At 46.9% G+C, this 26,822-nt stretch overlaps 1 protein-coding gene across 1 annotated transcript in view; it reads left to right on the plus strand.

Annotated features, from left to right (window-relative positions):
- Positions 1-2,445: 2,445 nt before the first annotated feature.
- The window catches only part of CCBE1 (collagen and calcium binding EGF domains 1), a 193,249-nt gene continuing 168,872 nt past the window's right edge, over positions 2,446-26,822 (plus strand). The window contains exons 1-2 of the mRNA XM_004579459.2: positions 2,446-3,078; positions 3,482-3,562. Coding sequence (XP_004579516.2) covers positions 2,945-3,078; positions 3,482-3,562 — 215 coding nt within the window. The 5' untranslated portion in view covers positions 2,446-2,944. The remainder of the gene's footprint in view (positions 3,079-3,481; positions 3,563-26,822) is intronic.

Here is a 26,822-nt window from a genome sequence, read left to right on the forward strand (position 1 = left end):
TTTTAATCGAAACTGAAACTGGAGGAAAATTGTAGGGGTAACCCCCTCTTATTAGGGGTATCCTGTTGTAGGTTCATCACTCGCAGCACAGCTTGAACTTGGCCTTTGCTTGTTGAGTCTTGTTGCTACGAAAGGCTTTGCCATCTGATTTCAGGTGAGGGTTCCTCCATGTCAGGGAGGCCAAAGGGAAGAGCACAGCAGCTTCTGGCTTCCAGACATTGGTCACAAGGTGATTCTGAGAATCTGAGAATGTGCTTGTGGTCTGTTTTAACCACATGCATTTCTGCTTATAAGACCCTTATAATGTCAAGTCACCTTTTAAAAACATACATATTTACTTCTTCAATGCTGGCATCACAGGTGGGAGGCTTAACTAGTTGTAGTTCTTTGCTGGCCCCACTTCAGCACTATTATTATTATTATTATTATTATTATTATTATTACTCAATCTTGATTTTTTCCGTTGCCTCCATTGCTTTAACTAATTTGGCCCTACTGTTATAAAACAGTGCATTTTGGGAGGGGTCAACCTACACAAATCCTTTCTATAAAGAAAAAGTTGGACAAATACTGGTGAAACACAGTAGTTCATTTGGTAGTGATCTGTTTAGACACGCACTTTTCTTTCCTAGTAGTGTGTGAGTTCTCTCCAAGGCTTCACAATCCCTCTAAAGTGATCTCACTTAGGAAGGGACACTGCGCCCTGTGGCCTCCTCCTCCCTTCTCTTCCTCCCTGGCACCCTCCCTCACGCTGCCCATTCCCTGTTCTGTCTCCCTGGCTGCCCCAGGTGGCATTAGCAGTACTGTTGAGCCATGCCTGTTCCAAGAAGGGAAGCTAGCCTGGAGCAGAGCGGGTATAGCCGGGTTCCTGGGTCCTGCTGAATTGTGCAACTCCCCACTGTCTGGCTTGGTTTAGGGGAATGGATGTGTCTGCGGGAAAAGTGCGGCCAGGAGTGGTATGTTGAAAAGAAATAATCCTGGGGACCTCCCACGCGGAGCATTTGCATCCGTCTCATTAGTCTATGTACCACTCCTCAAAAGGAGGCTGGAGGTAAGGCCTTCTGTACCAGGGAATGGGGCAGATCAACTGGGGCAGGCCTGGGGTTGTGCTTGGTCTTGGCCAGGGCATGCTGGGAGAAATCCCTAAAAGGGAAGGAAAGACTAGAGGCAGTCTCATGGAATATTCATGAAACTGAAGAGGTAAGTCACTTGCCCCTGGCACTCACTGAGGGAGCTACAGGGCCTGGGTTTGAATCTGACCCCAGGCTGGATAGTTTCCAGTTTAGCAAGATTCTGAAGTGCCTTCTCAATGGCCCAGTAAAAGTTAAATGGCATGGGGTTAATCGGAAGAGCCATATTTTATAATCAAGCCTCTTTCATGGTCGCTCCTCTCTGGAAGGGGTGTAGAAGAAAACTTACCCTACTGGACTAAAAAAAAAAACACGTTCATGAGATCAAGAGATACTCTAAGAGTAAATGAAATGTGGATATGCAGATCTGGGCAAGACGTAACAGCTACAGAAAACACACTATTGAAAATGCTTGGGCCTGGCATGTTGGCCTAGCGGCTAGAGTCCTCACCTTGAACGAGCTGGGATTCCGTATGGTCACCGGTTCTAAGCCCGGCGGCCCAGCTTCCCAGTCAGCTCCTCGCTTGTGGCCTGGGAAATCAGTCAAGGACGGCCCAAAGCCTTGGGACCCTGCACGAGTTCCTGGTCCGGCTCCAGCTTCGGATCAGCGCAGCACCGGCTGTTGCGGCTCACTTGGGGAGTGAATCATCGGACGGAAGATCTTTCTCTCTGTCTCTCTTCCTCTCTGTATATCTGACTTTGTAATAAAAATAAATCTTAAAAAAAAAAAAAGAAAATGCTTAACGTGTGTGACATTGGGCGGGAATGCTCACGTGACCGGAATTGTGTGCAAATGACAACTGCAGCTTACTTCCCTGAAGTAATTTGTGTGCACGCTCCCCCAACCCCCAAACCCCCGTGAGAGGCGCAGGACCACGCAAGCTACAGAGCCTCCCACCTGCCTATTTTTGGGCCACCACCACTTGCTGGGCTTTGGGGTGCACACGGCCGTGGCCCAGATGCTGGCGGTTTGTGCCCCTCTGTCCCGCTCTCCACGTTGCAAGTCGCAGGCCCCAGGTGTCACACCTTATGGACAACAGGTCTTCGCGTCTAAGACGGGATATAGAAGCCGCTAAACTCGCTCGTCTCGCTGGGGCAGCGGTGGTTCTTTCGCCAATGAAAGGACCAGAGAGCTCTTTCGCAAGAGATTTCGTGAAATCTGCCTGTCCTGGTTTATTGAGTGCGCCCTGCCTCTTGTTCCCCCAACCCAGCGAAAACAAAAGCAGGGAGGTATGAGGGGCCTAGCGCGCGTCCCCCAGATGGGCAATCACAGAGCGTCCTCACCCCGCTGGAAGTCCCTGTCACCCAGAAGGAAGCCTATTAACCCCTTTCCGCCTCGCCTTCCCCGGGCCAAGAAACGGCTCCTCCTCCTCGTCGTCCTGTGACCCTGGTGCAAGATGCAAGCCGCCGCCTGCCGTCCCCACCCTGCGCTTCTCTCCCCGAGGAGGAAGAGGGAGGAGGCGAGGAGGGCGCAGCCACGAGCCGCGTGCAGAAAGCCTGTCCCTTCGGCGTGAAGACCGCGAGACCCGGACTCGGGATCCTCACTCCGACTCTGGCGCCCCGCGCCCCCCGTTTGCCTGCCTCTGCCCGGGGCACCCTCGCAGCACCCCAACTGCTGGCTGAACCGCCGCCAGCACAGCTCCACCGCGCCCGGAGCAGCCGCGCCTCCGCGCAGGTGCTGCAAGCGCCCCTGCCCTCCGGCGCCCCCTGCCGGCCAGAGGGAAGGCAGCCGCCGAGACGCGGAGCCGCAGGGCGCGGGGCGCAGGACGCCAGAGTTCTCCGGGCGTCGGGAAGACAAGCCGGGAGCGTCCCTCATGGTGCCGCCGCCTCCTCCGTGCCGGGGAGGAGCGGCCAGGGGACAGCTGGGCAGGAGCCTGGGTCCGCTGCTGCTACTCCTGGCGCTGGGACACACGTGGAGCTACCGGGAGGAGCCCGAGGACGGCGACAGGTAAGCGCCGCCAGCCTCAGCCGGGTCCTTCGCCGCGCGCTCCTTCGGCGACCCGCACGCCCTGGCTCTGCCGGCCCCTCAGCTTGGTGCTGGACTCCTCCGGGCCGCGCTGAAGCCTGCTCCCGGTTAACTGCGTCCTCGCCTTCACCCTGCCTCCCCTACCTGTGGGTCGGGGCTCCGTGACGCGCGGCACGCCGTATGCCTTAGCTGCGGGCAATGCTCGGGTCGCTGGGGACCCTCGCTCCCTCCGCTTTTCCCTTCTCCCGAGGCTTGGGTGAGCCTGCGTGACCCTCGCCTGCCTCGTCCCCGGTCACCGGCGTGCGCTCCGCGCTTGGAGACCCGCTTTTGCACCCCGGGCTCAGCGCGTGCTGTTCTTAACTTTTCCTCTCCAACCGTTCCCCAGAGAAATTTGTGCCGAGAACAAAATCGCGACCACCAAGTACCCGTGTCTGAAGCCTTCAGGAGAGCTCGCCACGTGCTTCAGGTAAGCCTCAGGGGCTCCGCGGAGTACTGGGCCGGCCGGGAGGCGCTCAGAGCCCGGAGCGCGTGTGTCCGTCGGGCGCGCTGGTGTGCGTTTCTGCGCCGGCGTACCGGCTGGCGGCCGGGTTTACGCGTGGGTCGTGTGCGCCCAATTGCTAAGGTTTCCTGCTCCCTGGAAGACTTGCATGGGGTTGCCGGGAGGGGAAGGCGTTGCGGGGTCGCCCAGTAGAGTGGACTGGGTTCAGTGTGATTAGTGGGGGTACAGCAAAGGCGCGTGGCTGCGTTAGCGTGAAGAAAGAGTTTGGCGCTTGGCGGACTCTCTGTGGGGATGCAGTGTGTTACTGTCAGCGATGCCCCCTTGGACCAGAGAGTAGGGGCAGGACTGGGAGGTTGTTCGGGTTGTGTTGAGTGAAAACAGAAAACGAGAAGATGGAGACGCATAAAGGGAGCGGTCTTTTTCAAAACGTGGTTCGTAGGTCTACCTGGTTACAGCTAAGGCCTGGGTAGACCAGCAAATGCGCGAGAGGGGGTGGGTGTGAGGGGCGGGGACCCGGAGATAAGAACAGATGCTTGGCGTGCCACAGAGGGAACCGCTGCCAGGCTTGCAGCCCTCTGGAGGTGGGGACCGACTTGGTCCTACAGTTAGTGGAGGCACAAGCTCTTAGCGTTTTGCAAAGGACTGCAGAGGGCCTGGGTTGGAGCGCCCACACCACTCGGAGGGTCGTGCGCTGTGTTCAGGGTACTGAGCACTGGGCCTTCTCAGTCGGCAGCCGCTCCCAGGTGAAGATGCTTTTGCCTTAAGAAAGTGGCTGTGGTTTCTTTAAGTCCAGGCTTTAAGGAAGAAGGTCTTAGCATGGACTGTGCCGCAGTTAACGAATTCAACCGTGCGTTCAGCGTCAAGATACTTTGTTTTATTTAGATTAAAGCACATTTTATTTAAACATGTTCAGAGGTCAGTGGATTATCCGCTTATTTGTGCCTTTAAATAGGCCATGGTTTTGAATGACGAGACCACTCAGGTGAGTCGGCGGTCATGCTGTTGGCTTGGGAGCAGTTGCGTTCTGTGGGCCCATGGTGGTGCGCGCGAGGCAAAATCCAAGTTAGCAGAGGAGGAAGGAGCACCTTCACCTGACAGGTGCCGTGATAGGATGTCATGAAGTGAACTGAGCAAGGTCAGCTGGTGAAATGGCCCGTGGGTGCTGGTTGGTGGCTGTCTGCCTGTTTCCAGCCCGGTTGCACCTCCATGGCCCGGGTGTTTCTTCCCACAACTTGTTATCCTGCCAACGCAGGATCCAGCCTCTCTCATCAGCCTGCAAAATATGCCTGAGCGGGTTTCTTCACTTGGTAAGTCCCTGAAGGTTGGACTTGCCATAAATCAGTGACAGTTACAGAAGGCAAGTCTGACTTCTGGAAACCATTGGAGCCCGATGACTCTACCTGCTGTCATCTTTGCCAGGGAGTCAAGGGCAGTGTGGTGTGTGTTTTACGCAGCTGACAAAAGGCATGGCAGCTCTGTCTTGGCTTGTACTCATTGTCTCTGAAGCAGCTTAGAGGTTTAGCTGAGCACATAGTCAGCAAAACGGGAACTTGGTTTTGGAGAGTAGGTGAAGATGCTTTTGCCTTAACAAGGTGACTGTGGTTTCTGTAAATCCAAGAAAAGTTTTTATAACAGAAATTGAGTCCAGTGTTCATTCAGTGGGTCTGAAGCCACTGTAGCTTATTGGTGTCTTAAAGTCACTTGGCATTGGCTGCTTCCATTTTCCTCTTGTCTCCTGTCATCGAGGGATAACCTGTTTCTGAGTTCAAATTCTGACTGTCAGCACCCTGTAGATTTTTGATGCTGCAGGTGTGGTCTGTAGAACCACTGCGTGGTGTCCCCCTGGGTTAGGCTGGCGATTGTTGGACTCTCCAACCCCTCCTCGGCATCTTGGGTCAGAGTCTGCATTTTGAGATGGGCGTTCAACCTGCAGATGCACTGACACCAGAACCTGTGTCCTTAATCCTGGCACGGGGTATTTTCAAGTCCCTGACAGATGGGTTTAATAGTTGGCTTCTGTCATTGTACACAAGTGGCCTGGAGGAGAAGCAGGGATCCTTTGAGAATGTTCCACGTCCTGGATCCCTTACCCCATTCTGCACTTTGGCTTTGATTACTTTCACCTATGTGTCTTTCTGCCTGGTTTGTTGTTTTAGATATTAAGTGTCCAGTTGACTGACCACTTGCTCACTGTATTACGCACTCAGCAAACATCGTCTCTAATCTTGAGAGCTGCCTGCAGCATATGTATCGTTTCGGGGGTGGTAGGAAGGAATCAAACTCTGGCGGGCTAAGTAACAGACTCCAGGTCACCAAGCTAGTGTATGCCAGAACCAAGGCTTTAAACCTAGGTCTGTTGGTCTAAAGCCTGGGCTTTCTTCATCGCAGAGGTGCCTACAGATGGACCTAAGATCTAAGACTCAATTAAATGGGTACAAGCTTTAGACTGTTTCATAGGAAACCCCAGCAACTATCATAACCACTGTGGTCTTTCTGAATTACCACTGCTTTTGAGGTCTGAAACAACTGATTTTATGTGTAAAATTGCTTTGCGTTCTTTCCTGGAAGGGTTTTTATCTGAATTTTGGAAATAGCAATCTCTCTAGATTGTTCCCTGCAATGTACATGGTACCAGCATCCAATGAAGAACAAGCACTACCTGATTGAATACAGTCACAAGTTGATGAATTTAAACAGAATGCACCTGCATGACACTAAAATCCAACTTATGGTAAACTCTGAACAACAGTTAACTCATGAGAGTTGAGGTGTGGCTTTTCTGAATTCTGCACTTACTGCATCCAAATCAGGCCCATAAAGCAGTTATGCTGTTAAATCCTCCTAAGGCTATGAAGGATTCTCCCAAAACTTGACTCTCCTGCTTTATTAAACCATGTGGTTGGAACAAAAGGTTGATTTGCTTTTTCTTCTATCAAATTTTCCATTTGTAAAGGCAAATGAAAGGATTTCAGGAGAATCCTTGTTAGAGAAAAAGGAATAAAATATGGTTTTGTTTTGTTTTTTTGAGTCAGGATGCGTCCAGTAAGAACCCAAGTTAGTTAGCTTTTCAACATGAGTTTTACTAAGCATCTACTCTGAGCTTAAAACTGTTAGAAAATCAAGTCTAAGAGTAAGACTCAGTCTCTGGACTTGGATGCACAGACCTGGCTTAGGAGCCAGGCCTTTAGAGTTAGAAATGATGGACTTCCAAGTCACTTAGTTTATGCTACACTCTGACTGGGGGATAGGGGAAGGACAGGGAGGGATTAACAGCTAGAAGTGGCCTCTTGGGCAAGTGAAGATTGTCCTTGTTTGCGATGGCCTTGCAGCACAGGGTCTGATTTGTACTGGCCATGATGTTTGGCTCAGGGACCCTCCAGTGCCTATTGGGTGGTATTGATGTTCCCACTGGATCTTCAGCCATGCCCTGATCCTGGATTTTGTCCAGTCAGTGATGTCTTCCCAGGCAAAACTCATTCTTGGGATGGCTCATTTTCCAATGCGAAGAGTGACATGGACTTGCTAGAACTCCCACTTCTCTTTGAGATAAGGAATTTGGAAGTTAACATGTTTCCTGGAAACTGGTAGAGCAAATGGCTCTTTCCATTCTGGCACCACCAGCCTGTTGCCAGCTCTGAGGAAGGTGGGAAAGGCTGCAGGAGACACTGCTTCATCAGGTCTCTGCATGCCCACGGGAGTCTGAGATCATAGTGAAAGACAATTATAGAGTCATACTGTGGCAATTTCAATGCCAATTCTGTTGCCTACATTTGTGACCTTGAATGGTTTCTTAATCTCCATGTTTTAACTTTCTCCTTTGTAAACTAAGCCTCATGTTTACCTGAGGATTAGGGGAGTTAAGATAAAATGTTTTGAAAAGGCTGAGACACAAAGGGAGTGCTGAGTGACAGCCCTTGTCCTCACTGCATCTGGCTAATTATGTTCAGTGCGTGTAGTAGCTGCTCAGTGAGCACTGGGACTTGTTTCATGAGATGCTCTTGAAAGAACAAGCTCACTCCACAGCCCTACAAGAGTGTGCATGCAGCCCACATTACTCATTGGTAGACGACTTTCTGGGTGCAGTGTTTCCAGAAATTACTGCCTTGTAAAAATTAGTACCCTTTTGCTTCCTGCTTTTCTCAGCTCCCCAGGTTGACCTGCTTGCAATTGTGAGAGCAGATGGGAGACCTGAGCTGTTAGAAGTTGAAGTTACCCATTCTATAAATCAACAGAAAGGCTTTACTCTTTGCCTGGGGTCATGAAGGAGCTCATTGGTAGAACCAAGACTACAGCTCAGGCACTTGGCTCTGTTCTGGAATCTCTCCCCATGGTTGCCCCAATCCTTGGCCAGTGTAGCTGAGGACATACAAGGAGAGCAGTTTGGTGAATCATCACTGGCTCACTCAGGGCACAGGATCTCTCCTACCTTTATTTATTTATTTATTTATTTATTTATTTATTTATTTATTTATTTTTATTGGAAAGTCAAATTCACAGAGAGAAGGAGAGACAGAGAGAAAAATCTTCAGTCTGCTGGTTCACTCCCCAAGTGACCGCAGTGGCCAAAGCTGAGCCGATCCAAAGCCAGGAGCCAGGAACTTCTTCCCAGTCCCCCACACAGGTATAGGGTCCCAAGGCTTTGGGCCATCCTCTACTGCTTTCTCAGGCCACAAACAGGGAGCTGGATGGGAAGTGGGGAAGCCAGGACATGAACCGGCATCCATTTGAGATCCTGGTGCATGCAAGGCGAGGACTTTAGCCACTAGGTTTCTGTGCCAGGCCCAGTGTTTCCCTTTTAAAGCATATTTGTTTTTGTGAGCTGGCATACCTTGTCATTAGAGAGGAGATGATACAAAAATTGCAAAGGAGAGACCTGAATCACCTAGGTGATGAGTCACCTGGCCTGAACTGTCAGTTGCTCAGAGCTTGCCCTATGTCTGGATGGAGCAGTAGTTTTGTGTGTATTTGTTCCATAACCAAGTAAGTATGTTACTACTAAAAAAAATAACATTTGAATAAAAATCTAGGCTTCTGGAGTTCTTGTTGCTGTTGGAAAGTGTGCTTGGTGTAAAAGCTGAGATTGACTGCCCCTTTGTCATTTTGCCATCATTTTCATTGGTTCTGGCTCAGCTTCAGTTACTAGCATGTTGAACATGTGCCAGTGTTGGATTCTGACTTGGTAAAACCATTTCTAACTTGGTGAACTTGCTAAATTGCATACTATCTACAAGGTGGGCATCCCTCCAGCTGTGACTTTGACGTGAAGAACCATGGTTGGAGCAGACACCCTCGCTCCCATCCAAACAGGTGCTGGAGGAGGAAGGGACGGCAGAGCGTGTTGGCCAGCATGGGGTCTATATCTGTTTTCCCTAGGTGGAGAAATGATAGGAAGTGATTGGGAACAATGGAACTGTCCACCAAAGGCTGTGCTTTGACTGTGGTCCTTTGAGATCATATCCAGTTGCTACTGTTACTGCTACCTGACTTCCGATCACTGATCTCATTTCATCTTTTCTAAGTGGGCACATTGGAAAAGCCAAATGAGTCCTTCTTTATTCTGGATACCTTCTTTTCTCAGAAGAAGGTTCGCATTTCATTCAGCTTCATCCTGAGGCTGCTCTGCTTCCTAACACCTGGCCCTGTGTTCAGCAGGACCCGGGTTGCCTGTGTTTGAGGCACAGCTGAAGGTCTGGAGAACAAAGATTACATTCTGTTGTTTGGGATGACAGAGCAAACCGCTGTGTGCCATCTGCAGCAGCTCTTCTGCCAAGCAGGGTCCTTATCTCCATGAGGCCGTTTACTAGTGTTAAAGTGATACCAACAACGGTCACTGGTCCATTTACTCAACCTTTGAGTGCTTACTATTCAGCAAGCGGGGTTCCAGGTACTTAGAATGCATCTGAATAAAAGCAGATCAAAACAAACACAAAACACTCCCTGTGCTCATGGGATTCTAATTCATCTTTCACTGAAAGGATTTCAAACCAATGAGGCCCTTTGGGACATTTCCAAGGTATTTCTGGCAGACAACTGATGAATGACACATTTAGGGGGCTAAGATTTGGAGAATTCCTGTAGCCCAGCTGTATCCTTTCAGCACAAGAAACCGCTGATGGCTCTAAGAAGGGAGATGAAAACCCAGGGATGGCTGTAACCAGTGCTGGATGTGCCTTGGCTGCTAGCAAGGATGTGGCACGTGCCCCCTGTTTATTCTAAGCATTACTGGAATGTGGAGGTGGAGCTGAGAAGAGGCCTTGCCCTGTGACTTGTGATGTGGATGGAAGAATTGCCCGCTGTCTCCCCAACCGCCACCCCCCCACACACACACCAGGGGCTCCAGCCCAGCTCTCCTTCTTTGGGATAGATCTGGTAGAATTGCCACCCCACCACAACCCCCAGGGGACACCAAGGGCTCCAGCCCAGCTCTGCTTCCCTGGGACAGATATGGTCATTTCCGGCAGTGATTTTAAACAGGGTGTTAGAAGAGGCCATACTCCTCAGGAATTCCTTGGTTCCTTAATAATGCATGCCACAAATGTGTGTGAACTTTTAGAGGCAATTGGTTTACTGCAGAGACAGCATCTTAACTCAGAGTACTGGCGACATTCTGGACCACCTCTCTGTCTCTCTACTGAGCCTTCAGGACAGAGGCTCATCCACAAGCTGCCACCAGCACCTGCTTCTTGAATGCTGCAGACAGTTTCTCATGCAGTTATTGTAAAGGAAAGGTGCCCGTGTGCTCCAGGTGCGCATGATTGGAGGTTGTTGCTCTCTGCAGCCAGGAACCTACTGCTCAGCACTATGAGGCAGCAATAAGGGCCACGTGTTTTTCCTCCTGCAGCAGGCTGGTGCTGTACCCACAGAACAGGGGAGAGATGGAGAGTGAAGGGTCAGCTCCTCTCTTAGGGGAGAGCCCTGGTCCTCCAGCCACCTGTTCGTTCACTAAAAGGGAGAAATCAAACTTCACTGGGGGCAAATACATGTGAACAAGCTTTCTACTAAAATATCTTTCTAATGTTCCAGGCTTAATATTTGTCTCTTAAGTTCCTGAAAGTTTTTACTACAGACTTCACCTTTCAGCCTGTCCATCCATCCTGTGGGAGGTGATTGTCTCACAGTCGCAAGACCCTGCTCCGTGGTCTCTGTGGGCCACCGTGAAGGCGTCGTGGACAGATTGGCCCGCCATAGCTTCACTCTCGTCATTTTAATGCGCAGGTGTGATTCCATATTTGGCTGTGTTTGGAGAACCCAAGGGAATAAGACAGTTAGCTCTATGATTTAGTTGTATGTTAAAAAAGCGGACTTTTGTTTTGCAGCCAGATGACCTGCATAAAAGACTGAGGCATCTCTCGAATTACCGGGATAGTTATCAGACTGGTTAGGTGAGCATCCTCTCCCAGAGCAGCTCGCTGGGGTTTTGCATTCGATCCCCAATGGAAGCTTGATACTTGAGAGTATGGCCCTATCTGCATGTTGATCTCTGCTCCCGCCGCAAGGACTTTTTTAACGGGATTGGGTTTGTAATCTGATGCAAGAAAGTAAATGTCTCTGAGGCCTTTTTTTTTTTTTAAGTGTCCTTCACTTGTATCTGAACATAACAGAATGGCAGATTTCCTTTTAGGGAGAAGAAAGGTGACCATATTCTCCCATGACGGATGCTTGAAATAAAAGGAGAGTGTTATCAATTCTCGTAAATTTATCATGAAGACTCAGCCGTGATTTGCTCCATTTGCACTCTGTCCCCTGTGTCCTTTTTGCTGAAGTGTCTCAAGCCCCAGGCATGTCACCCTCTGCCCCTACATGAAGACACTTAAAAAAATCATGAAAAAATAGAATTAAAATGAGTTTATTTTGGTGTAAGTTTACTTGAAATCTTTGCAGTCTCTTCATAGTATGTATCTTCCACATAGTGAAAATTCTTTGTACCAAAATGTACTGTAATATTTATTCCATGAGCTTTTGAAGATCCTGCAGCTCTGAATGTCAGTGTTTGTGGAATTTTCAAGCAAAGTGGGAAATAGGCTTTTTTTTTTTTTAAGATTTACTTTTCAATTTGTATTAGAAAGTCAGGTTTACAGAGAGGAGGAGAGAAAGAGAGAAACATCTTGCGTTCGCTGATTCACTCTCCAAGCAGCTGCAGTGGCCGGAGCTGCACCGATTCAAAGCCAGGAGCCAGGAGCCAGGAGCTTCTTCCAGGTTTCCCATGCGGTTGCAGGGTCCTAAGGCTTTCGGCTGTTCTTGACTGCTTTCCCAGGCCACAAGCAGGGAGCTGGATGAGAAGCGGGGTTGCTGGGACATGAACCAGCACTCATATGGGATCTCGGTACATGCAAGGTGAGAACTTTAGCCTCTAGACTACTGTGCCAGGCCCAAGAAATATTTTTTTAAAAAAAACACCTTTTTCTCTCTGATAATATTGGTTTGTTTTGTAGTTCTCATGTGTCATCACTGATGAGCAGCTGATGACTTATGTTAGTATGCTTACCAAAGTGCTGTGCTGTGGCTCAGGGCAGCACGCTGTGGCTCTGTCTGTGACACGGTGTGAGTACAGTTCATTGCCTTAGATTCTAAGAGGTGGAGTTCAGTTTATATCATCCCAGACAGTTCACAGATAATGTCATGGTTTAAATGGCACATTCTTACCAGATGAAAGCGTAGCTTTAGCTTCTAAAGGAAATCTAACATGTTTATACTTGTATTTTACTTTATGTTTAGAATCCTGTTGAATCCAAAAGAACATTTATTGCCATGAATCTTTTCATAGCAAAATTGGATTCATTGGCACACGGTGTGTTAGTCTCTGTAACGTTAAACCAGCTTAGGGGTGGGCATTTGGCAAAGCAGTGATCATGTTGCTTGGGGCATCTTCACCCTGTGTCTGAGCACCTTGGTTCTGTTTCCAGCTCAGCTTCTGATGCCAGCTTCCTGATAATATACATCCTGGGAAGTTGGCAGGGGATGGCTCAAGTAGTTGAGGCCCTGCCACCCAAGAGGGAGACCTGGAGTGGCTTCCAGGCTCCTGGCTTTGGCCTGGTCCAGCTCTGCCATGGCATGACATCCATTTGGGGAGTAGTGAACTACTGGAGGGAAGAGCTTCTTTATCTTTCAATTTTTTTAGATGTAAAAGTTGCTTAGCTATTCTGAAGTGTAAGATACTTATCCCAATTTTTTAAAAAGAGAGATAGCCTGTGTCAGACATTTAGAGTTAAAAAGTTTACTGTGCACGTTCAGTGCATGTTCAGTTTGCAGAGTTGCAGAGGGTAGAAGGGAACCCTGTAGTTGGTGAGACGTCAGGCCTTTCCAGATAGTCTTAGCCTCATTGTGAAACCTGCTTTCCAACTTGCAGCTTATTCTGGTTTTCACCTGTCAGATCCAGGAAACGTGTGTGTTGCTACTTGCGCTGGTTCTCTGCCTCCTCTTCTCTTCAGAAGGAGAGGATTCGGCAGTGTTCCATCATCATTCACATGCTTGCATCTTCTCTTGGCCTCCTGTTGGTGTGGTGACTATAACCAGGGTTAAATGGACTTTCAGTGTCCATGTTTATAACAAATGTGTGAAAATATTACAAAAAGAGGAGAGGAGAGAAGAACCAGGCAGAAACTTTAAGAACTAGAGGATGTATAGCATCAAAAGCCACAGACTTGCTGTGGGTAGGCACTCAGATCCTGAATTCTCGAACATCAATGCGGAAAATATCAGTTCTACAGGTGCATAGGGTGAAGACACCAAGGACCAGAGAGAGAAACTTGAGTGGTGTTGTGCAAAGAAGAGGGTCGTCTCTGTAACAGGCATGGCAGAAACTGTCTCCCCGCCTTTTTTTTTTAAGGATAAAATTGATTTACTTAAAAGGCAGAGTTGCACAGACAGGGGAGACAGATCTTTTATCTGCTGCTTCACTCTCCTGAAGTTTCTTCTAGGTCTTCCACATGGTTGCAGAGACCCACAGACTTGGTCCGTCTTCTGTTGCCCCTGGAAGTGCATCAGTAGAACTCTACTGGAAGTGGAGCAGCTGGGACTCAAACCCAAACCAGTTGCCTATGTGGGATGCCAGTGCCACAAGTGGTAGCTTGACCACAGCATAGTAGGAACTGCTCTTACAGTAATGTCAAACTTGAGCAGGTTCCCTTCAGGGCAAGTGCACTTTTTTTTTAGTTTTTATTTGCAATTTGACACAATTAGTGCTAAGAGCTACCCTTGCTTCCTGTGCTTGCTTCTGCTGAACATCCCACCAACCTCGCAGCTGTCCTTTCAGACTCCGCAGGGATTCCTTCCATGCTACCCTGGGTGCAAGCTTCCCCCAGGGGCATGCGCTGGTGTGAAGCCTGTGGAGCTCCCAGTATTGTGAAAATGCCAGAACCTTCCTAGCTTAGTGATTGTGTTATAACTGTGAGTCAGCTGCCTCCCTGTCTGTCTTCTGAATGCGCGGGACTCACAGTCATACTTGCACATTCATCACAACTAGGATTCTAAAGAGAAGGTAAGGGAAACCAGAAGTTGTTCTCTGCAGCTTTGTAGCAAAGACTTTTCCTGTGGGAGCTGTCCACCTAGAGGCAGATGGCTCAGCAAAACTCACTCAGAGGAGCAGAAAGCTTCCTGATAACGCAGCAATCCTGTGTGGGAAACAGTAAGCTCCCTATAGGGTTTGCTTCTTCCTGCTTGGTTTTCCCTTCACATGGCTCAGTGCAACCAGTCGTTGAACGTTGCATTGTTGGAGGAGCTGTGCGTCATTGAGCTTGTGGAGTGCTGTGGTTAGGATTCAGTTCAGAAATTTCTCCTGCAGAGTAAGTTTCTGTGTCATTAATTTGTATATAGCGCAGATTAAGAAACATCGTTCGTGTCACAGAGTTCACTGTTGGTAACGAAGCATTTGCTGTCTGCTTGTAGGAAGAAAGCTTGTGTGGCTTTTGATTGGATTGCTAAGCGATTGGCTTTGGGTTCTTTAACTCTTAATGACTCACGCGATGATTTAACTTTGGGGGTTTTATTTACTATCATATTTCTACTTTGTACTTTATAAAAAGCCAGAAGAATGCGACCAGGAAAATTCAAGTGATGTGGAAGGAGACAGGAAACACAAAGTTGGTTTTTTTCTTTTTTCTTTTTTTTTTTTTTGGCGTAAAACCTGGTTGTGATTAAGTGGTAGGTTGGCCCAGAGATTTTTAGATTTTTAAAAGCTATTGTTATTTATTAAATTCCTACAGAAAATTTCTTGTAAATCTGAAACTTTATATACCCTAAATGTCTTTTTCCTATGAGGCTAGTTTTAAGTTGTTGATTACGCAAGATTTCTTAGAAACACGAGTATTGTGTAACGGCAGAAGAGATTAAGCTTGTTAAACTTTTCTGGATAAGACCAAATGAGCACATAGTAAATTAAGTTTAGTTGTGCACAAATATTCTTATTGACCTTGTTTTAATAATCACAAGCAGTATATATTGAATACTAAGTCTCATCAGATACTGTTAATCAGAATATATTATTTAAGCTTTAGACAATCGAAAATTATTTTAATTTTTATTTAACAGGCCATGTGGTAAAGATTTAAGCTTGTCAACATCTTGCTCAAAGTCACATAGCTTGCCAGTGATTGAGCTGTAGTGGAGTTATTCCAGTGAGCTTGCTGGTTTGCTACTCATTGATTAGTCATATTCAGTATATCCAGTGTTACCCACTGGAGCACAGCAAACCACTCCGATCCTAAAGGCTTGAAGTAACAAGTGTTTTCTTGCTCACAATCCTATGGGTTTGCACCTTGGGCAGGCAGGTCTTCCTAGGGTATGGTTTGATGACATTCCTCCTAGTGTTAGCTGGAATGGCCCAGCTAGGGCTGGAGAAGCCCGAATGGTCTCCTGTGTCTGGAGTCTTGGTGCCTCTGTGCCCGAGAGCTAGCCCCTGTCCCCCTTGGTCCCTGGCTAGGATTGACTTCCTTTCATAGTGGCACAGAGGGGGAAGCATTCAGAGTGGAAGACTTTAAGTCCTAGACGAACACAGGCTGGAACTGGTTTAGGTCACTTTGTTGACCAAACAAGTGACAAAGCCCATCAGGATTTGAGGGAAGGGGCTAGCACCATGGCTAAACTGACTAATCCTCTGCCTGTAAGTGCCAACATCCCATATGGGCACTAGTTTGTATCCTGGCTGCTTTATTTCCCATCTATCTGCTTGCTTTTGGCTTCAAAAAGCAGCAGTGGATGGCACAAAGCCTTGGGACCCTGCCACCCATGTGAAAGATCTGGAAGAAAGACCTGACTTTATATCGGCTCTGGCCATTACGACCATTTGGGGAGTTCAGGTGGAAGATCTTTCTCTCTTTCTCTCCTCTCTGTGAATCTGTCTTTCTAATAAAAGTAAGCATTTCTTAAAAATATAAAAATAAAAAAGAGAAAAGATTTGGGGGAGGTGGCCTGGGCACAGGAAATGGAGGCTGGCACACAGCCCTCATGGAAAGTAAGGTAGCGTAATCATCTCTGTTGACTGCCTCTGAACTTCCCACACTGTGGGCTGCACTCCCTGGGGGACACATTATTTTTCTCTCGACTGCTGCTGTCACTGCTGCTGTCAACCTAGCCATCCAACCATTGTTTGACTGCATCTGTAGTCCCCTTTGCTTTTATTTTTCACATGCCATAGCTTCAAGCCCTGGATCCTACATCCTAATCAGATGGTACCTACATGAATCCACTCAAGGTTCTGTAAATAACGTCTTCGATTTGCCCTTGCTTGGCAGAAGCCCTTGATACTTCTTTTCTTGCCAGTTTTGGGCAGACTTTGAGGTTCTTTAACTGAGCTCTTTACTGAACTCTTTATCTCTGTTACTGCTCATTTCCGGCCTTGCTAAGCCTGCTGTCTGTCTGGCACGAATGCTGATCCCTTGCTTACCTGCCCATCTTCTTTCCTTTATCTAATCAAACCCCTCCTAACAGCCTTGGAACATGCTTTTTCCTCTTCCCTTTGCCACTCATTCCAGGTTGTGTCACCTCATCCCTCACTTCACACAGTTGTTCAAAGTGGCCACCCAGCCTGCTTTATCTCTTCTATCCTTTTAGTCGGCTAGGTTCTGAAAATACCAATATGAAACGTGCATATTCTGACATCCCACTCAGAGAGCTTCCTCCCAAGAGTCATTTCTTACTGCGGGGTCCTTGAACTGCTCTCTCAGTGTCTAGGAGCTGTCAACACTGCTGCCTGCCTCCCGCAAAACTCCGTGAGATTAAAATGAGAGGTCTTCCCCGGCATCATTAAAACATGCCATGCAGCTGCTCTCTGCAGAGCTGTGCCTGAGACCCCACCGTGGCATTGCTCTGAAGTCATTCTAAGCTTCGGATTTTGATGTTTTTTGAAAATGCCTTGTACAATGGGGCAGGAGGATGAAAAGTGATTATGGGATGGAGGGGTGCTGGGCCATGCATCAGAGTCCCTGAGAAAGGGCGAGGTATGCAGGACTACTTGGAAGCACTGCTCTCATGGAGGTTGTTTTACGATGGGTTTGCTTGTAACCAGGCACATGCATACGTGACTCAGTCTGGATTATACAGGAGACTGATAGCAACTCTAGCTTCACACATCATGTACCCTGTGTTGCTTCTTCTCAGACACTGGCTATCCTGCTTGCGTAATCCTTACCTTCCTCTGAAGAGGGAAGAATTTATTAGCTCATGGCTTCTAACCATGCCACCCTAGCTCCTGTGCCTCGATAGAAGATAGAGGAGAGACTTGAGGGAGCCCTAAGTGATGCCTGGACTTATTTGCAGTACTTGTTGATGTCTGGGAGGCCAGGCCATAAGGCTGCTGTGGGTCTTCATCCAGTTTATATCTTCTTGGTACCTGCTCCTCTGCTGGTTTGACATTTGCTTTCTTGGGGCTGTGCAGGTGCAGACAGGACCTATGGGTGATGCCTTTCTGTTCCTGTTACCCTTTCTGGGACCTGTCCTCTCAACTGTGAGATGCTCCTGTTATTTCAGCTCCCAGTACTGTGTGGCCATAGCCAGGACATCCTGTTGATTCAAGGGGTAACACTTGCGATTTTGTGTGACTGAGAATCAAATCTTAGGGAAAAGAAATGGAGATGGCTGTTACGGGTGGAGATACATCAGGTAAAGGCAGTGTCTGCCTGGAGCAGGAGGCCTGGCTGTGATGGAACCCTTACTTAAGAGTGTTGTCTGACATGGGCCCAGCTGAGACCATTATGCTTTAATGAAATAAACCAATTCCGAAAGTACAAGTATTTCATGTTATCTCTGAAATAAGGCAACTTTGATGCAAAATACAAAATAGATATGTAGATTAACATGTATGTAAATATATTCTCATAGGTGAACTGTATAGCGGAGACTGGCATAGCAGGAAGTGAAGACATGTTGCAGTATGCATCTCTACTCTGAAATAAAAGGAGGACTCCCAATGAAATTGTAAAATATGCCTTGATAATAGGAAACTAAATTTTCTACCATTGCCTACCTATAAGGCCATCATGACACACTTAAACAGCAGAATGTTGGGTTTGTAACTGTTGCTGAAGAACTATACTGTTGTAAAAATGTGGGGGGAAATTGGTAGTGGGGAGGATAGGGAGAAAGGATACAAAAATTGTATCATGGAAAATAATAATAATAATAAAATATTAAGAGAAAAAATAGGATTTTCCAAGTATCTGAATGTCAGTTCAACATTATCAGGGTGTGAAGACATTGGTCGTTTTTACTAGAAAGTAAAGAATGAAAAAATGTAATGTGAAAGTAATGCTGCATGTCAGGACACACTTCAATAACAGAATGATGGACGTATGAAATATTTTGTAATAATATGGGGGAGACGAGGGGAGGGAATATGGGAAGATGACAGGGTAAATCCAAGAGCCTATGGAATTGTACCATAAATTTAAAAATAAAATATAAGGAAAAAAATAGAATAGAAAATTTTTAAAAAGTAATGCTGCATCTTTATAAATGACTCACACATGTAGAACTATCTGGTACAGTAATAGATATCACACTGATAAAGTACAAGTGCATTAGCTAAGCAGAGTAGCAGATTATCCAAATGTGCCTTCCACATCTGGGAGTTAATCCTGAATTTAAAGGGCCCGGCATGTGGGACAGTGGGTTAAGCCACCACCTCTGACTCCAGCGTCCCGTATCAGAGCGCTGGTTTGAGTCCTGCCTGTTCGACTTCTGCTCCCTGTAATACACTCAGGGAGGCAGAGGAAGGTGATCCAAGTGCGTGGGACTCTGCCACCCATGTCAGAGAAGACAATGGACCCTGCCACCCATGTCAGAGAAGACAATGGAGCTCCTGGCTCCTGGCTGCAGCCCAGGCCTGGCTGTTGTGGCCATTGGTGCAGTAAACCTGTGGATGAATGTTTTATATCTCTTTCCCTTCTCCCTTTTTCCTCCCACTCCCTGTCGCTCTGCCATTTAAATAAAATCTTACTTTTTAAAAAGGAAGGTAAGAAGGTACAAAATGATAAAATTATAAGACTCTTTAGCATGTGTTTTTTTTTTGATGGTATAAAAATTGAGGATAAAATTTAAATGTGCAATTGGGAATGTTACTCTGGACATGATCATATAATAGAATGCTATTTAAATTAATAATTTTTTGAAAAGACACTTATGTGGTAATACTTTAAAGTTTATGGAGCTGCTGTGGTGGCTAATCCTCTCTTTGCAAGCACTAGCATTCCATATGGCCACTGGTTTATGTCCCAGATGTTCTGCTTCTGATCTGGCTCCCTGCTTATAGCCTGGAAAAGCAGCAGAGTGTGGCCCAAGTCCTTGGGACCCTGCACCTGTGTGGGAGACCCAGAAGAAACTGGCTTTGGTTTGGCTCAGCTCTGGCCATTACGACCATTTGGGGAGTGAACCAGCAGATGGAAGATCTTTCTCTCTCTGTAAATTTGTCTTTTGAGTAGAAATAAGTAAATCTTTTTAAAAAGTAGATAACACATAAAGTCATGTATCCATTCTGACGCACATTAGGTATGTGTTTGTCGTACCTGCATTTTTAGCCAGGTTAAAGGAAATGCTTGTTCAGAGTCAGCATTTCTGGCATGTGGGGATGGGCTGATTGGGTTCAGCCTGGTGCCTTGTTATACTGACTGTTCTCTCCTCCTGCAGTGTCCTGGGATCCATGTCATGGGCTGGCAGCCTTGCCTTACACCTAGCAGTCTGCCAGAGTGAGGGGGAGGGGGGCAAGCATACTGTTTTCCCCCCTTCTCACTCTGTCCAGCCTGTGGGTCAGTCTTGGCTGTGAGCTCTGAGAAGCCACCACCCTCTCAGTGAATGTTGTGAATGGTAACAGCAAGTGAGCAAACAGATGCCCGCTGGGGCCATTGTCTCTCTTGCTCTCAGTTAGCAAGCGGCTTTCCAATAGGTCACACCCAGGAAGAGCTTGGCATGGGCTTTGTGCATCAACGCCCATCTGTCAACACTGTTGTTTTTTGGGTTGAATGTGTCTGGACATCAGAGTCGACTATTGTGTTTTCACAAGAACATGTTTTGTTGCCTACCCCAAAGAGCTGCCTTGTTCTCCCATCCTAGTGATCCTGGGAGCATTGAGGTGTTGCAGTTGGTTGTGTACAATACAAGCATAACTGGAAAAGTTGTTTTTTAACATGATATGTATGCCCTGGCTTTTTGGGAGTTTTCACATTTTGAAGTCAGTCATTTTAAGACATTCAGCATATCAGACATTAAGCCACTCTTCATCTTTTGTTTTGCTGTTGCTTAACTTTGTGATTGAAGCTGATGTTTGTGTGTTGTTTTGGAGTATATAAAACACACTAATATGCCTTCCCTGAGTCCATTGGCAAATCTGCCTACTTAAAGCTTTGGCTCCCAAACCAAAGGCACAGGACTTTGCCGTTTGAGGACACATGCAAAGTTGTGAAAAGCTTGGGAGTCCCAGCTTGTGTGTTCTCAGGTACAGGTGTATTAAGAAGTCCCGTCTTGCTGTCTGTATAGCCTGTGATTCTCATATTTTTGGTTGCGACTTCACTGTTTGCAGTGGACCGAGTGTAGTGCTGAAGTACAGCCTAGCTGAGTGTGGGAAGGTTCTAGGGTGTCTTGTAGAGCAAACACATACACAAGTGCTACAGAAACTTGTTTAAAACCTCATGGATTAGTATCTATGAAGTATCCCTATAGTGCTAGGGTTCTTAAACACAAAGCAAGGTCACTCTGTTGACTGATAAAAATGTGATTGGGGGCTTTCAAAAATCTCACTGTGTTTTTCCCCAGGACCTTGCTTCATGTTCACCAATAACACTAAATGCCTATGTAATGAGAATGGATTTGTAGTAGCCTCACTTCTTCAGTGGAGGGAATGAAAGTGCCAAGAATTTAAAGGGCTTGTAGCAGGGCAGTCAGCTAATGAGTGTAAACCTTGAAACTTTGCATTTGTTCAACAAATACTTATATAGCCTCTCCTGAGTCAGACTCTGTGTATCTTGAAGTCTCTTGATCCTTGGCCCCCAAGCCAAATGCATGTGAATGGTGTCCTGAGTTTCTCAGTAAATCATCATAAACAAAGAAGCTCAGTTGCACAAATCATCAAGCTCCTTTTGACCTAGAACAAAAATATTTACTGTGTGTTTTTAGTCTCCAGTCTGCAGGTCCACAGAGACGCCTGCAAGATGGCTGAGATGTTTTCTTTAGTTGCAAAATTTTCCAGATGAATTCCACATTGGAAGTATGTTAGCAGTATAGTGTTGGAACATCTCCAGGGAAAACAGCTTTGGTGAAGGGGCGAAAGAGAAAGTACATATTGAAAATCCCAATCTTGTGAGCAGTCACAAGAGGAGAAACTTCACCAATGTCTTTAGGCATTTGTCCTTAGCCCTAAAATCTGTCAGGTATTGGGTCAGCTGGACCCAAAAGGAGATTTGTAAACCTGTGGTTGACCTCTTGGCTATGGAATTACAATGTTACTCCAGTGAGAGGGAGGCATTCCAGCTGAGGGCTTGCGTGAATCAATTTTGCTAAGCGTTTATGTGCTTAGTTTTGTTAGTTCACACTATCGTTGAGAAGCACATTGTGTTGGGTTTTCTTTACTTTGTTAGAATCAGGAAATGGAAACAGAACCTTAGATGTATGTGGAAATGATTGCCTGTGAATAAAGCAATCAGCAAAGCACACACAACACAGTGTAAAAGCTGAGAATGTGGGCAACATGGATGAAGTATGATTCCAAGTGTGCGCCAGGTGCATAGCTAGGTACCCCAAAAGCCTTTCCTCTCTGTGCACACAGACCCGGGGAATGTATTGTAAGGAGAGTTTTCTGGAAGCGCCAGTAAGGTGGGTGTCATTGTGACGTTTGCACTGAGAGAGGCGTGTTAACCGCCTCCTGTTTGCTCTGTAAGCCTGCGTGGATAGCAGGTAGAGCTGAAAGAAAGGGATTTTGAGCAGTTTATCTTTGAATGGTCTTGAAGTTGGTTTTGCTCACTCACTGGGCTGAGCAATCTTTAGTTAACCTAGCGGGAATGTGATGCTTCCTGTGTGTGAGAAGGTTCAGCTGCAGCTGGTGTGTTGAGCACTCTGGTTGTCACTGGGGTGCATCAGTCCTCCTCTGGATGGACGCAGGTGCATGCTGGCTGGATTGCAGTCCCCTTTGATTCTTTGAGCAGTACACCCAGGGGCAAGGGAAAGCTACACCACCATGCACAGCCTCCTGAGTGCTGAAGCAGCCTTGGGTGGATGCCAGAGAAGTGGGTGTGGCACCAGGTACTGGGAGGAGGTAGGGCAGCCAGGACTTGGTGACACAGACTTCAACCTGGAAGGCCTCTGTGTGTTGCTGTTTGAGCCTCCTCATTGTATAGATGAGCAGGAGTTCCCGTTTTGTGTGTCAGATGCTGCAGCTTGAGTCTGTCTGGGAGAAGTCTCTGCCTCCACCCACTCTGGATGGACGTTGATCTCCGCCTTTGCGTGGCCCAGCCACATGTCTGTGGACACTGTTACCAGGCCCAGCTCTGTGGGCCAGGCACCCAGGAGCTCTGGCAGTCCTGATGTGGCCAGGCACTTCCTAGGTTGGACAGACCTGATGCATTGTGTTCCCATGGCTTCAGTGTTGCATACAGTGGAAAAACTTGCTGAAGTGTGCCACCAGGTTGCTTTTTACAAACTTCAAAATTCCAGGTAGTCAGCCTCTGCCTGCTCACTTTCCTACCTTGAAGTACTGGAGAGAAGGCATAAATCAGCAATTCTAAGGATGATTTGTTAAAGCAAATGTAAGATATCTGTGATGTTGGAAGTAATGGTGTCCTCACTGGTTGTTCATACTGGAAATGGTTTCTTATCAAAGAGAGAAATCATGTAAATTCCAACTTATTGACATTTATGGAATACCCCTCAACTTCAATATGAGAGACCTCATTTCCTTGTAAGATTTCCCTGGTAACATAATCCTCCATATTTACTTGGTGACACTGATTACTCCCTAACCCTGGACAACTTTGTACCATGTGTGGAAGCTGTGCAAAGGACATGCAGTGTGCTGTTATTTACTGTTGCTTAAGATGCCTAAGGAGAGGTGAGTATTAACACAGCAATTAAGATGCTGTTTAGGATGCCCATGTTCCTTCCCAGCATGCCTGGCTGGAGGCCCGACTCCTCTTCCAGTGCGACTTCTTGCAGTTACACCTTCTGGGAGGCAGGGGGTAATGACTGAGTGCTGGCCACCCATGTGGAAAACCTAGTTGGTGTTCCTTACATCAGTCTGGCCCAGCCATGACTGTAGTGAGTATTTGGGGGGTAAACCAATGACAGAACTGTCTGTCTTTCAGGTAAACGTAACAATAGCACTGTTGATGGAAATAGAAATTCTCAAGTCTAATTTTATAGTCCTGAACATCACACCTCATTTTATGCAGCAAAATGAATTACAATAAAGATATTCAGGGACTTATGTATTGTATGTTTTCCCTTCTCTGTGTGCTTTTAGGATCCCTGGTAGCATCGCGTAACATTGGTTGAGTGCTGCCTATGTGTCGGGTGTCCCTCATGCTTCTTGAACAGTCCTAAAATTCAAAGGCAGGAGTGAATGACAGCAAGGCTCTGTGCTAGAAGTATGCTGGGATTCAGAGATTGTGGGGAGCTCTGCCCTGATCAAGAATGTGTGAATGGTGGAAAGGACATGGTCTCTGGGTGGGGTGAAAGGGTCTCTGTTCTGTCTTCTTCTCCCCCTCTCAGAATTTCTTAGTCCCATCACCTTCCTGGTGCTTCTGGCTGTCAGGTGCCTCATGCTGCAGAACTTGAAGCTTGAATGTGTTCTGCTCTGTTTGCACCTGTGCCTGGCTTAGGTCTTATTCCCTCTGTGCTTTACTAGGTGGGGTTCAGCTGCATCAGAAGCAGTGTGAGTGGCAGCACGTGCTGTGATGGGCAGTTTTCAGAAGCAGTCCACATTTTTTCTTCTTTTGCAGAGAATTTCTGGAGAAAATGGGACCCAGGAACTGACGGGCTCAAGAGGGGAAGTTGGTGACCCTAGGGAACCTTGGCCTGTGTGTTCAGCTTTCCTCCCAAGACCATCAGCTATGAAGCCAGTAAACTGCTTCTCTGACTGCATGCTCACCCTTCCGTTGCAATGGCTTTGTCAGCCTTTTGCATCTCTGGGTTTAGCCAGCAGCAACATACAGTGGTAGTCTCTGAGATCATGTTCTTGGCCCCTCAATACTCTAGAATTTGTGGTCATGTTTAATATAAGCTAATACCAAGTAGTTTCTCTAATAGAGGAAGCCTGCAAAAGTAGCATTGGGTATACAGGGATCATGGCTGTGTAGACAAAATAAGCCTGGTGTTTACAGCTCAATCACTAAAATATGCTGACCCCTTAGAAACATTATTTAGCTCAACAATTATCCACTAAATGCACAAGCAAATAATTAGACCCAGATGCTAGTCCTGACCATCAGGAGCTAGAGTTAATGACCTGGAATTCATGTCCTAAGAGAACAGTCCTTAAATTCTTCCTTTAAGACCAATTTAAAGCAGTGACTTTTCTGGAAGCTCAGCTAATCTTCTGTTTAAAATATATCATGAACTGGCAATGACCAAATACCCAAGAAAAGGTTCAAGTTGTTGGTCTCCTAAACTTTGTACCTCAAAATTCTTGAAAAGTTCTTCAGGGCGATGAGGCATACCAGGCATGCTTTGTACGGGTTTTAAGAATTCCTCACTGCTTCTTATAAACAGTACAAACTTGACTTGAGCTTTGTTGTTATTAGAAACCTCAGCCTCCTTGTTGTACCCTCAGAAATCATACCCCATTCTTTTACAAATGAGCACTCTTCTCTCTTGGGCTCACTTGAACCAGACCAGCTCATTGAACACTGTCAAATTACAGCATGCAAGTTCACTGCTTTGGGAACAGTGAAAGGTTTGTTTGAAAGACTCAAAAGTAGAAATTTGAGATATTTCATCTTCCCTGCCATTTCCTTGCATCACTCTATCGTGTCTTGTGATCCCAGCCACCACATAGAGCAGGGTCACCCTGGGAAAAAATCGCCAGACCCTGTTATTAACAGGCTTGTGACAGCATTCCATACTGCTACTGAGCTTTGTCAAGGTGAAGGTGGTTGTTATCAGTGAGCTTTCTGTTGCTAAAGAACTGAGTTGCAGTCTTGCTCTCTGAAAAGGTTCACTTAGCTCCCTTTTGGAGGTTCAAATCCAGCATCTGGATTGATCTCTGAGGAGGGAGGCAATGGTGATGCATGGAGCAGGATGGTGTGATCACAGGCTGAGCCAGGGAGCAGAGACCATGCCCAGGGTTCACACCAGCGTTACAGCCAACCCTCTCTTGAATGATCTTCCATGGTCAAGCCTGCAGGGACCTAATGGCTTCTCACTAGGCCCACCTTCTAAACACCATGCCTGAATTAAGCTCGCACCCTGTGAGGAGCATTCCCTTGTGACTGTGTGGTTTAGATGTCTGTGTGAGTTGGGAAGCCAAGTCTCATTGTAGACCACAGCAGCAGTGTGCCCTGCTTACACGATGGTGCCATGTTCATGTGCATCTGGGGCTTTGGCCTCTGATGGCTGTGTGAGGTTATTCTTGGGAGTTGGGTCCAGTATACCTGCCATGAGACTGTGTGGGCAGTGGAAACTGTGCTGCCCTGCTGACTTCTTGTGAGAAACTCAAATCTGGGAAAACTCTACTGTCTCAGGGGTTGACAGAACCTGTTCGTGTGTTGGGGCTGGTGCTGGCTGCCTTTGTGTTGAAACACAGTAGCACCCAGTCCCCTGTAGGAACTGTGTGACTGCAGGATTGACTAATTGCAACAGAGATGATGTGGTGCTTATGGGCTGTTCAGTCCTTTGTTGGAAAACTTACCTAATGAAACTGTTCTAAGAGTTTCAAGGTCTTTGAAAGTTGTCTCCAAGCTCTGTGTGGCACCACTTTTATGTCCTCATTATTTCCTGGCCCTATAGTTCCAGTAGCAGGCCATTTATGGAACTCTCTGGTGGGAGAGGGGCTCTGCTCTCCAGGAGTATCAGACTTTGTGTTTTGGGCATCCATGTTGAAGGCAGCACATGGGGATTGTGGGCACAAACAGCACCTAAGTGTGGCACCGACTCACCAACTCTCAGGACCAGACAGCAGCAGGATCTGCTGCATTTGGAGGAGCAATGTCCTCATTGAGGCGGCTCAGGGACACCTCAGTTCCAAGGCCAGAAAGTGGTCCGTGGACCCCTTGTTTCACTTGTCCTTGAAGCAGTGTAGTGTACTGTCACCATCTGTGTCCAATCAAAGCATGGGTTGGATAAGTTTCGTTTTGTGGTCACAGTGTCCTTCCTTGCTATTTCGTCCCTACGTGATTGGATCACGGATGGGCCCACAAGAACTGACTGGTGCTCAGAAAGCAAGAATCCTGGCTATGCGGCATCTCCCTCTTTATTGTTTATACAATGAGGACTCGGCCATCAAACAGATAAAAAAAGTTTAATTCTCCCTGTCAGTAATTACAATGCTAACTTAACTCCCAGCCTCTCTTAAAACATTGTTGGGCTGCTCTTTCTCTTAAAAGTCTTACTTGAACAGTGTGTAAGCCTTCTGGCTCTAGGATAACCTCTAGAATGAGTAGTTTGATGTGTCATGGTGAAGTCGATGGTTTTGCCTATGATATGCTCATTATAAGCATTTACATTCTGTAGATGATGTGTGGTTATGAAATAATTCATTTCTGATAGAATTTTTTGTCCTTGCCTCATTAGAAGGATCAGTATCAGGTTGGAGAGA

The sequence above is a fragment of the Ochotona princeps genome, chromosome 18 (assembly GCF_030435755.1).
Source record: "Ochotona princeps isolate mOchPri1 chromosome 18, mOchPri1.hap1, whole genome shotgun sequence".
Taxonomy (NCBI): Eukaryota; Metazoa; Chordata; class Mammalia; order Lagomorpha; family Ochotonidae; genus Ochotona; species Ochotona princeps.